Below are 12248 nucleotides of genomic sequence, written 5' to 3'. Positions count from 1 at the left end.
GTCAAGAGCGTTGGATTGGGCATTGCCACGATGCAAGTGTAACAGCGAGGCACAAGCTGCCGAGTTACCAGCCAGGATGATGATGGAAGCGTCGAGTCGTAGATTACAGCTCATGTAATGCGGAGGTACGTCCGCTCCAGACACCAAGTGTGACGTGATGTCTGAATTCGGGGTCTTTGTGCAATGGTTTGGTGCACTACTTGGAGTTGCGCCACCAGCGGGATGATGCAGGTGGCAGGTTCGCACAAGCCGTGGCTGACTGGCAGCGGATTAATATTCCGATGGTGATCCTCTATTCCAGCAAACAAGAAGGAGCAATGTCGGAAATTATCAAGAGGCTATCCAGGCGGGGATGAACTGGTCGATCGATCGGGCAATCGGCAGACCGCGGCACCGCGGCTTTGCACCAAGCCCACCTACGTACCCGCCACCTGCAGATTGAGCGGTGATCGGCGTCATGGGATCACTCAGAACCTCCCACCCCTGAATACGAGTTTCGAGAAGCTTACCGAGGGGGCGCGGTTAAAAATTTGACGCATCATTGTCTGTCAATTTCTGGTGACAGGTTGAATGATATCTACTTATTCAAGGACTCAAACACTTCGATGCTGTTGCCGTTTAGGTCGGGAGCTGGGAGCTAACCGGCTCCAATCCCGGATAGGTTTACTTGGGACGAGAACAGCAAGGAAGTCCTTGCTATATCCCCAGGCGGCAATGAGCTTGTTTAGACCTACCGACGGCTTCAATCTTCTGCGATGGGATCAACAATGGGGCTAGCAATTGGCAAGCAGCTAGTTTTTGGTCTTCTTACCCATTCTTATTACTGTATTAGCTGCTGTGCCACATGACGATCCGGCTTCAGCGGCTCGGTCTCGCTCTCGCTTGATGACCTGGATTCTAGCGCCCACCTGCCTACAGTTCCGACACACAATCACAGTCTTACAGTGTTCAGTCTAGGACAGTAGTGAGATGCGTCGTGGAAAATGACGATCGGTATGGCGTTACGATGTCACATCGCATATACGAGCGGGTGTCAGAGTCGTCCGTGTAAGCAGAAACAGTCCGCGACGCAATTATGGAAGTCGTGTGTTGAATGGGAAGGAACAAATGCATTCTCCCAATTTGTCAATCTCTCTGCTAGGCAGTGACAAGACCCATCTAATCGTAGGACTACCTATAAAGTACTAAACCACCGCGCGGAAATCGCAGCCCACTTGGTACGGCCGGATTGCGTTACGCTGTTGTCGGGAAGGAACAAGCGATGGCTGGACAACGCTGATCAGCGAAAGAGATCTGCACGTTTTCTGTCCCTGATGGCCAGGTCAACCACCGTATAAAAACCAATATCCTCTCTCATACCATCCCCAGCATCAAGGCCTTGTTTCAGTGCGTCACAGTCTATTACATCCGTCTCAGTGTCTAATACATCCAGCTGCCATCAATTCACCTTGCATCGATCGGGGTTTTCCATTACACCCGTCATCAGCCAACCATCATCATGAAGTTCTCGCTGTCCGCGTCCCTATTGGCTCTCGCAGCTTCAGCTGTGCAGGCCCAGGCACCTCAGAACCAGACCGGCCCGTTCTTCTTACACATCACCGGCAAAGACAACAAGACCATTGATGGTACGTCACTTGCCTAATCAATCGCGGACACCAGTTGCACTGGTTTTTTCTTCTTCTTCACGGGAACTAACGTGCTGCTATTGCTAGGCTACGGTGGTGCATGCCATGCCGGCGCCGCCTTAGAGGGCCTGTGCTTCGACAACGGCCCGGCGCCCAGCGGTGACCACGTGAACTACGGCTCCTTCTTCTTCAACTACACAGGCAACCAAAATATGGATAGTGCCGAGGTGGGCTTCCTGTCGTGGAACCTGCAGCTGGCGCCCGGTAGCGACCCGGCGTTTGTGCCGTCGGCCATGACCTTCACCTACTCCAGCACCAGCAATGTGGCGCAGCCCCTGTTCGGCGCGAGCAGCAACGCCGGCGGCCAGTCGGTCGGCTTCGACAAGGACGGCAAGATGTTCGTCTACGGCTACCAGGACGACTCGACCTTCGAGCCCAACGTCCCGCCCAAGCCCAGCCAGCCCAAGGCCTACTACAACTGGTTCGTCTGCTGGCAGTCCTTCACCGCTTACTACTACCCTTCCGTCGCCTGGGCCACCACCCTGCCGCCGCAGAACCCGACTTGCCAGGCCGTGGACATCACGCAGGTGATGGTCTAATTCGTGATGATTGCGGTTTGAATTGTCCCACAAGGAGTCCTATTGATTGCACGATTACATGTCTACCTACTTTATTAATGATAATGGGTTTAATGAATGATTATGGAGGTTGGCATTGGTAACGAGGAGGGGAACCTGACTGGAGGAATTGGGGAGAACCCCAGGGCACGTTGTCGGTGCCTGGAAATCCGGAGTTGTTCGCTTGAGGAATGAATCATGTTAGATGATGATCCTAAATAACGATTAGAGCAATCAACATTCCCATGAGTGTTTTCAGTCATATCTCGGAGATTCCCATACCTCTTATCAGTGCACTTTTTTTTTTTCGGTGGATGGCTGATCTTTGGGCCCGTCTCTCCCGCCAAAGCCCCCGCCCCCACGTAGTCTAGCGTTTTCTCAACGGGCTGGTATCTGCCGTCTCCAATTAGTTGACGTCAGACCCGCCAGTTCAAAGACGTCGTCTTGAACCCTTGATTTTGAATCTGTAGATTCTGGTGGTCCCGCCCAGCTGGTTTCATCTAAACTTCTCTCGAGCTATATTCATTGGATTGATCGCTCTTCGACCTTAAGTTTGCCTAGGTGGTGCGTTACCACAGCGACCATCACGATAATGGCGACCGAACAACCCCTCGATCGCCTACCTGACGAGCTCCTGCTGTCGGTCGCATCCAATCTCCCACCCGCGGAGGCCCTGGCGTTCTCCCTCACGAACGAACGCCACAACCGCATCGTTGGCGAGTCTTTGCGATGGCAACGGCGCTGCCTGTCTGATTGGCGATACGGGCGTGCCCCAAACTACCGACCGAACCTCATCACGCAATTCCCACTCGATGTGCCATGGCGGAAACTGTCTGAGACGCGCCAGGCTACGGACAAGAAGGCGACGACCCTATTAGAGGATCTGCTGCGGACATAACAGGGACGCATCCGGAGAATGGAAAGGGTCGCTGCCCTCGGGTACGACGCCAAGGATCTGCTGCTTCGATGGCGGGACGAGACGCCCGACGAAGCTGACGATGTTCTCGCCGGACGATTCTATGCCAGCGCCATTTTGGACTTGATACACCGCACGATGGCAATCGATACCTGGACTCGATTGGCGGAGGATGACGCCAAGGTGTCGCTCGTAGATGCCCTTGGTGCCTATGACCTATTGTGCTGAACGGGAAATGGGGCGATCTTGAGGCTATTCACGAAGAACTCGACAAAATATCCGAAGACATACGGAGGCACTATGGGCAAGAGGAATGGAAAGACTATGGTACGAGAAAGAAGGCGTTGAAGATCCTAGAGTTTCTCCGGGAGAGAAACTTGCTCGGCAATCCCGACCATGCAGCATATCACGACTTGAGGAACAACTTCCTTTCGATGGCACTTTTCGAGCCGCCGCACACCAGCCTGCCACTGCAGAGCGTGGCCATCTACTGCGCCGTCGCCCAGCGCCATGGCATATCAGCGCAGCCGTCCAACTATCCGGGCACGTGTACGCCGTAGTCGACCTCCCACAATACATCGTCGGTGACAGCCTCCGCCGGCCCACCACCGGGAGCTCCGTCGCCCCCGGGCTGCGCATGTACCTGGACCCCTTCAACAGCGCCAACGAGGTCGCCGCCACCGACCTGGCCCGCGGTTTGTGGGACCGACGGCTCCCCGCGGGGCAGGTGGCGGCCCTCATGGGCCCCACGTCGGTCACCGAGGCGCCGCGCCGCGCCGGCCACAATATCTTGCGCTCGGCCCAGAGCGCGTTCCACGAGACGGGCGGCCCGTTGGCCTATGAAACGTACACCTACGTCGGGCTCTGGAACGCGGTGCTGCTGGGCGACGGGCACCGCACGCGCAATGACGCGCTTGAGCAGAGCCGTGTCTACGCGACGCCGCTGCTGGAGCGGCTGCTGCGGCACTTTCCCCAGGAGATCGGATTGGCGGAGAAACTGTATGCTTCCTTGTTCCCTCGCGGCGGTAGTAGTGGTGGTGGTGATGGCGTTGACATCAACGACGGCGAGGGCGGCGAGGGCAGCAGTGGCAGTCAGGAGCCACAGCAGCCTCTGCACCCAATGGACCCAAGTTTGGAGATCGCCGCGTTCAGAGAGGCTGACGACCAACCCCGGATGCCCAAAAGTCGACTCGCCGACGACGGCTCCGATACGATGCCGATTGTCAAGTACCGCGTGGGGCAGTACTTTGAGCACCGGCGGTACCAGTACGAGGGCATCATCACCGGATGGGACGAGACGTGCAAGATGCCTGAGGCGTGGATTCAACAGATGCGCGTCGACGATCTCGAAGATGGACGCCATCAGCCATTCTATCATATCATGTATGTTATCTTCTGGTTCTCTCCTCTATCTACCCTTTCCCCCCTTCTCCCGTTTCATCCCTGCCACCCTCTTTCCACGCATTGCATATATGTGTGGTCGCACTGAGTATATCAAGGCCATTAATATTCGCATTAGTTGGGTTCCACTAACGCGTTCGACACATGTACTGGGGGAGGAGCACATTGTTTTGCTGATACCATATTCCCAAACCTACAGTGATACGCACCGGAATTCGCGATACGTGGCACAGGAGAACATCTTGAAGTTGACGAGGGAGCCGACGGGTGATATCATTACGAAGATTGCGGGCCGTTATTTCAAGCGCTGGGACACGGAGGGCCATGTCTTTGTCAGTAACCTCAAGGAGGAGTATCCCGATGATTAGGTAGGAGGAAGAGGAACATTCAAGACATGGTTTCTCCCTGCTGGCAGGGAAGGATGAGTGTAGGTATGACTCTAGCTAAATCCTTTCGTTTTGGGAGCCTGGTTAATTGCCATTTTGTCGGCATTGATGATGAAAAGGTCTGATGTATTCAGGTTCAGAAATCCGTAGCCCACTTTCATCTCGGAATAGGCACGGAGAACGGAGAACCTGGGGAAGTCAACGAATAGCGCATACAATCATCCACAACTTACAGAGACAGGTTGGTATGCACTTCAGTAACTTTCCGGTCTACAGTAGCTCCTTGAGTCTTGAAATATCCGATGATGCCGCGTTCAGGTACTAAAATTGTCCTTACCTAGCCCTAATTAGACGTTCATGACTCGAGTTCGATGACGTCATCGCTGTTTCGTGATCCATAATGCGACTGAGCAAAGTGCACATGCGGCAAAAAAGCATTAACACTGTTGGTTCCATATTCAAGAGAAAGACATCAGAACCAAAACCGGGAAGAAATAAAACGCATCGTGATCCGTCGAGTATCCTCGAAGAGAGAATATGTCCAAGATCTTCATCACCGGCTCCTCCGACGGCCTCGGCCTGCTGTCGGCCCAGGCCCTCGCCAAGCGCGGCCACGCCGTCTACCTGCACGCGCGCAACGACTCTCGCGCCCAGGACGCCCGCCGCGGCTGTCCAGAGGCCAAGGACGTGCTGGTCGCCGACTTGGCGTCCGCCGACGAGACCAAACGGCTCGCAAGTCAGCTCAACGAGAAGGGGCCCTGGGACGCCATTATCCATAACGCGGGCATCATGACGCGCCGCCCGGGTGCGGCTGCTGGGGGAGGGAATGAGATGTTCGCCGTCAACACGCTCGCGCCGTATATGTTGACCTGCCTTGTCGACCCGCCGCCTAAGCGCTACGTCTTTCTTAGTAGCAGCATGCACCAGGGCGGCGACGCGTCGCTGCGGGATGTCGAGGGGTCCGGGTACGGCGACACGAAGCTGCACAACATCATGTTGGCGAAATGGTTCGCGCGGCACCTGAACAACGGCGGCCAGGGCAAGGTCGACTGCAGCAGCACGGACCCGGGCTGGGTGCCGACCAAGATGGGCGGGGCGGGCGCCCCGGACGACATCGAGAAGTCGGTCGCTACGTACGTCCTGCTGACGGAGGGGACAGCGCCGGCGGTGAAGGAGGCGGGGTCGGGCCAGTACTGGCGGGATAGTCGGGTCAAGGCGCCCAAGGCTGGGGCGGGGGACGAGGCGGCGCAGAATCGGCTGGTGGAGCTGTTGAAGGGGGTTTCGGGGGTTTCACCTCCGGCGTGAGGGAGGGAGGGAGAATTGCTATTTCCCCAGGCTTGTCATTTTCACTCTAGCCGTATCCTTCAGAATACCCTTTTGCAATTCTGCTGGAGCTGTATTATTCACGAATACCACAAAGCACGAAATATTGGATTCTGTGTTAATCACAAAAGTCTCGGGCGTCCAGTTTTAATCTAAAAGCGAACCTACACTAATCAGGTTGCAAACGTGGTGGCAATGGCATTTGCAAGGATTGCGGGCGATGCGTAAAGCACTGCGATTGCTAATGAGAGGTTAGCACATCACATGGCTCACAAAGAAATGAATAGGTATTTGCTTGAGTATAAATCGCAGAACAGGAAGGCTGGGTCAAGGGTATGGGTACTTCGAGTTCACTAATATGCTCGTTATAGTAAATTATATGAATATTAATGAGATATATTAATCCTACCTTTAATTCGTAAGCCAGCTAACGGTGCTACGGTCACCCCATACAACGGCGACCCTAAAAACTAATAATAATACTATATAATAATAATACGAATAATTTAATTAAAAATTAACACAAAATCCTAAAAACACCGTTTTAGTCCCGAAACGCTTCTATAACACTCTTAATCTCAGATTCAGAGTCAGATTCAATTACAACGGCTTCCGGCGCCGACGATGGAGTGACAGCCTGGGGTTCTAGTGCAACGCCATTCATCTCCCTCTTAACTGCCATGGCATCTCGTATACGCGTAAACTTCTAGTTAGGGTTAGGTATTACTCTTTTCCTTTTTTTACCTCTTTTTTTCTCTAGATTACTTTTTAAAAGTAACTTCTCGTACTCTAATTGGCCGATTTAGTCGTTTAAAGTATCTAGATTCTTTTAAAGCTTCCGGAATAAAACCCGGCGCGTCGCGCCATCGAAAATAGTATCATTACTATTAAGCGTATCCGCTAACTCTTTAATTTAGCGGCTAGTTATAAGTATTAATAACGCTATAAAAGAGAATTATTTATCGGAAACGTCGAGGGGAGGCTTAAATAATTCTGCCTTTACTTAGTTTTTTATCCTCCGGTTCTAGCTATTAAAGAGCTTATTAATATCGCGAGGGAATATATTAGTTACGGCTTAGCCGCTAATTATTATATACGGCCGAAAAATAAACTTTTTAACTAGCTCGTAATATCGAAAGAAGTCCCTCTTATTTATAATTATATTATTAAGCCTTATATAATATAGGGTTATTTTTTAGTAATAAATATCCTTTAATATATTAAAAAGATTAAAATCTAGGGGTTATAATAAGTATAACGAGTATGCCGGAAAAAAGAAAAGCTATATCTTATACTTTAAGTATATTATAATAAAGTCCTCGCTTATATAACTAGCGTAGCTATTTAAAATAATAAGCCGCTATTAGTCCTCGTTTTAAAGCTTTATATAAGAGATAAAGACCTTATTTAACTATACTAAGGCTAGCTCCTTATTAATCCAGCCTTTAAGGGATGCTGTAAAAACTTAATCCTCCATGGCATCCGTTAGCGAGTCCTTCTCCGGAAACTATTACTACTAGACCTATTAACCCTTAAATATAATAAGAAGAGGTAAGGCTCGGCTTAAAACGTTATTATATTCGACCATAGAAGCTCATTCTCGGTTAAAAGAGTCTATAACTAGTATTCTCTTTATTCTAACAAGTTTAATAATGTAACGAATGCTATCTAGGTTCTAACATAAACCCTAGTACGTCTTACTAGGTTTCTTTTGGAACCCAGATAGCATTCGTTACAAATAACTATTATATTCGTTTTATAATTAAATTAATTACCGATCTCGTCGACGTTAAACCGAAACTCCGGAAGGATTAATTTTAGAATAAGATTATTAAGCCGTTCGAAAAACTCGATAATTTTTTCTACGGAAGTTACGTTAAGCTTTAAAAAATCTATCCTTTTAAAAAAAAATAATATTAATAAATAAATAGCGAGTAATAAATCTTTTAACTTAATATTTACCGAGTATTATATTAATTTCGTTAATTTAAAAAATTTATTAAGCGAATATTTAAAAAATAATATACGCCGGTGAGCAGCTTAAATTATATTACGTAAAGTACTAAGTTACGATCTAAGACTTTTCCGCTATTATTAAAGCTTAGAAAGACTTATTTCGTTATTTTATAGTTTTGCGGCCGTAAATCCGAGCCCTTAGAATTATTTTAAGGATATTATGCTTCTCGGCGGCTTATTTTATTAACGAGCTATTTATAATATTTTAAATCGCGTGCTATAATATTAACTCGTTAAGTTTACGGCCTATTAAAAAGAGGAAAAGAAAAAGAAGACGATAATATTATTTAATTAATTATAAATTAAAAACTAACTAGTTTATATACTGATTTATATGTGGTGCTATTAAGGGCTATCTAAATTTAGGGGTCGCCGTTGCATGGGGTGACCGTAGCACCGTCAGCTGGCTTAATTCACAAGTGACGAGGTAAATTCCACATTGTTCTATTCTCACCTCACGGTTACTAAGTGGCATCTTTAGGGGCTTTCCTCCAGGGGTTTTCCTTCGCGGACACCTCATACAATGAGAGAAGTGCTAAAGTATTCCACCCAGTTTTCCTAATACAGGAAGCTGATATTTCGGTTCCAACCCCAAGGTTTGTTGGTCCTAAAGTGTGGTGATAATAGTAACCAATTTCTGCTGAAAGTGACGCCGTTCTACCGTTGTTTGGCCAGCTTTATAACAACTTTAGCCGGCAATGGCCCACGCTCTTGGCGATCTGCCCCTTCGCACTCAAAAGCGAGATACTTATTGCCAGTTGCGATGTGCGAGGTACGGGATCGAGGCATTGACTTAGACGGGAGAACAGCTCAGCCGACTTGATATCCACGAGGAAACGTGGGCAATACTTAACTGTAGTCATTCCAATGGTGTCTAGAATGCTGTTCATGGTCATCATCGAGAGGCGTTATTGCAGATTTGACTATGTAGAGATGTACAAGTACCGGAGTTTACTTCCAGGCCCCCGTCCCAGAGTCGAAGCAGGCCGCGGCCACCGCCAACTAGTCGTTTGTCCGCAGCACGGGCGGCATCTGGGCGTTCATGCTGGCAGTAGTCCCCGACACTAACTCCAATAAGATTTGCCTCGCCTACCGAAGGTTTTGGAGCTTGCATGACTGATCGCCGCGGATCTTGGCGGATTCGTATTCCGGCTCTTCTTCTCTGGAAAGGGATGTTTCCATGAGGCCGACTGCGGGTTGGCCAACTCCAAGCCTTAGATGACCGTTGCTTCAGATGATGACGAGGAGCTGAGGAATGGAGAGAGGCCCACTTGAAGGCCACAACTACCTTGGAGAGCGCTGCAGTCGGACGATATGACTAAACACGCCAGGGGCTCTTCCCCCGTCTCATGGAACGTAACGGAGAAAACAACATACTGCTACAGTATATCCCCCAAGACGGCCCTTGAAGCCGATTATCCTGTGACTGAATAGCGTGATATTGTAGCTCTTCAAGCCCCCTTTTCCAAAAGTCTACTATCCTTTCTGCTAAATTACGGGGACGACAGCCTCCGCAGTGAGGCGCTTTGTTTCTCTAAAGTTGCTGCAGACGAATGGGTTCGACGTCCATTTTCATTGGCGAGATCAGACTCCTGGAAATGTATGGTGACTGGGCGGTCAAGATATGACGTGCCACTTACTCAAGGATGTGCGCAGCTGTGGTGAGGGACAGCCTGTGACTACTACTCGTACATTCAAAACATATGACGTCGCGAGTCATGTATAACACAGCTCTGCCCAGGTTGGTTGGATGCAATGAGTTTACTGTCTACTAGTGTTCATAGCGCCTACTCATTTTCATACTGGGTAAGGAAGCACTGAACGGGAGTGTGGGTTCTTGTTTTCCCCAGACAAAGTTACCCCGAGCAGCCCCCTAATTTTCAATTGCCGCCCCAGGCTACCCCATGGGTACCCCCCATTATTGGCGGGGACCGCGATCCTCGAGGACAGGAGTGTTACATTCAGGACCCAATAGGACCATGCCGTAACGCCCGATACTGCAATTGATCAACACACTCCGCACCTGTCAATGGGCGGCAGCTCCCCTCAAATCAGATCCTGACTCGCCTGCTCGGGGAAGCTGGCAGCTTGCACTAGCAGCTGCAAGGTCAAGTCGGGGAGGGGAGACTGGCAAGCCGGCTCGCCTTCTCGGGGAAAAAGATAAGGTTGGCCAGTAACTGGTCTTAACCATTAGGCTCCCGTGCTATGAATAAAGAAGACAATTCGAGAATCACACATCTCTATCTACGTTGCGACCGGACAAATCTGACAAACACCATGGCGAACTGGTATACGATAGGTGTCGCGCTCTTTGCGGCGATCGGCACTCTTCTTTTCGTAAGTCCAGGCGATCATCCAAGTAGTCATAGCTTTGGTTTACTGAGACTGGAAGTAGGGATTTGACACTGGCATTGCCACTACAAGTGAGTCCTGACGATAAGTTTCGTTCATGTTGATCGGCCTCGACCCCTCACCAGACAAGAAAGCTAAGTGGAATTTCCACGCGCCAGCCATCGCCCACCAGAGCTGGATTGACTACATGGACCACCCATGCGATGGCCTCACCGGCGCAGTGGTGGCGGTGTACATCGCGGGCGAGGCGGCAGGGGCGCTGACGCAGACCTTCATCGGGGACCGGCTGGGGCGCATCGGGTTCATGAAGCTCATGTGCGCCGTGGTGACGGCAGGGACCATCATCCAGACGGCCTCGGTCAACATGGGCATGTTCCTGGCCGGGCGCGTGCTGGCGGGCTACGCCGTCGGCGGCATGGTGGGCACCGTGCCCATCTACCTGAGCGAGATCGCGGCGCCCCAGCAGCGCGGCCTCATCGGCGGCATCTCGGGCTGCGGCATCGCCTTCGGGACGATGCTGTCCAACTGGGTCGGGTTCGCGTGCGCCTACGCCCCTACGGCGCGACGCAGTGGCGGCTTCCCTTGGGCATCCAGATCCCCTGGGGCGTCGTCATGTTCGTCGGGCTCTCGACCTTCATGCCGGACTCGCCGCGGCAGCTGATCCGGAACGGGCGGCCGGAGAAGGCGCGGGCGCAGTTCGCGCGCATCCGGCGGGACCTGCGCGACGCCGACAAGGTGGCCGACGAGTTCGCGCTCATGCAGGCGCAGATCGAGTACGAGAGGGCGCGCGAGATCCGGTCGTACGCCGAGATCTGGCGGCTGTACCGGCACCGCGTCATGACCTCGGTCGCGGTGCAGACCATGACGAGCCTGACGGGCGTCAACGTGATCCAGTACTACCAGACCATCCTGTACAAGTCGCTCGGCATCGACCGGCACGCGATCCTGGCCCTGGCCGCCGTCTACGGCACCGTCGCCTTCGTGGCCAACTGCGTCACGACGCAGTGGCTGACGGACCAGTGGGGGCGGCGCAAAATGATCCTGACCGGGCTCGGCGGCATCATCGTGGTCGAGGTCTACGCCGCCGTCATGCAGCGCGCCTTCCAGAACACGGACAACCGCGTCGGGAAGGGGTTCGCGATCCTCGGCATCTACTTGTTTGTGGTGACCTACTACGGCATGCTCAACAGCACGACCTGGCTGTACGGCGCCGAGGTGCTGCCGATGGCGCTGCGCAGCCGCGTCATGGGCCTCGCCGCCTGCTCGCACTTCGTCGTCAACGTGGCCATCACCGAGGCCGGCCCCAGCGCCTTCGCGCGCATCGGCGAGAACTACTACTACGTCTTTGTGGGCTGCACCGTGTTTTTTCTCGCGGTCGCCTACTTCTACTTCCCCGAGACCCGCAAGAAGACGCTCGAGGAGATCGCTAGCACCTTTGGCGACCGCGTCGCGGTGCTGGCGCACGACGGCGACGTCGACGGTGGCGGCGCGCCGGGGTTTAGGGCTGTCGCGCCCGACGGGGCGGTGAAGAAGGTCGTTAGTGAGGATGGTACGATCGAGAATGTGGAGCACGCCAAAGCTTGATGCAATGGGATATTCAAGTAGACTGACT

At 51.9% G+C, this 12248-nt stretch overlaps 4 protein-coding genes across 4 annotated transcripts; all 4 read left to right on the top strand.

Annotated features, from left to right (window-relative positions):
• Positions 1-1498: 1498 nt before the first annotated feature.
• PG994_005017 (uncharacterized protein) lies at positions 1499-2224 on the top strand (the record flags this gene model as incomplete). Its single annotated transcript, XM_066856426.1, has 2 exons — positions 1499-1625; positions 1713-2224. 2 exons carry the CDS (start codon positions 1499-1501, stop codon positions 2222-2224), a joined length of 639 nt encoding a protein of 212 aa, XP_066718593.1.
• Positions 2225-2834: 610 nt separating this feature from the next.
• PG994_005016 (uncharacterized protein) lies at positions 2835-4927 on the top strand (the record flags this gene model as incomplete). The annotated part of the gene is made up of 4 exons (XM_066856425.1): positions 2835-3056; positions 3144-3363; positions 3470-4541; positions 4759-4927. 4 exons carry the CDS (start codon positions 2835-2837, stop codon positions 4925-4927), a joined length of 1683 nt encoding a protein of 560 aa, XP_066718592.1.
• Positions 4928-5482: 555 nt separating this feature from the next.
• On the top strand, positions 5483-6250 carry PG994_005015 (uncharacterized protein; the record flags this gene model as incomplete). The annotated part of the gene is made up of 1 exon (XM_066856424.1): positions 5483-6250. One exon carries the CDS (start codon positions 5483-5485, stop codon positions 6248-6250), a length of 768 nt encoding a protein of 255 aa, XP_066718591.1.
• A 4311-nt stretch (positions 6251-10561) lies between these two features.
• Positions 10562-12220, top strand: PG994_005014 (MFS monosaccharide transporter; the record flags this gene model as incomplete). The annotated part of the gene is made up of 4 exons (XM_066856423.1): positions 10562-10621; positions 10680-10707; positions 10762-11165; positions 11207-12220. The coding sequence occupies 4 exons, from the start codon at positions 10562-10564 to the stop codon at positions 12218-12220; spliced, it is 1506 nt and encodes a 501-aa protein (XP_066718590.1).
• Between the last annotated feature and the right edge of the window lie 28 nt (positions 12221-12248).

Source organism: Apiospora phragmitis (genome assembly GCF_038363925.1).
Source record: "Apiospora phragmitis strain CBS 135458 chromosome Unknown utg000005l:1.0-4161743.0:1.0-4166827.0, whole genome shotgun sequence".
Taxonomy (NCBI): Eukaryota; Fungi; Ascomycota; class Sordariomycetes; order Amphisphaeriales; family Apiosporaceae; genus Apiospora; species Apiospora phragmitis.
This window is presented reverse-complemented; position numbering and strand designations above follow the sequence as displayed.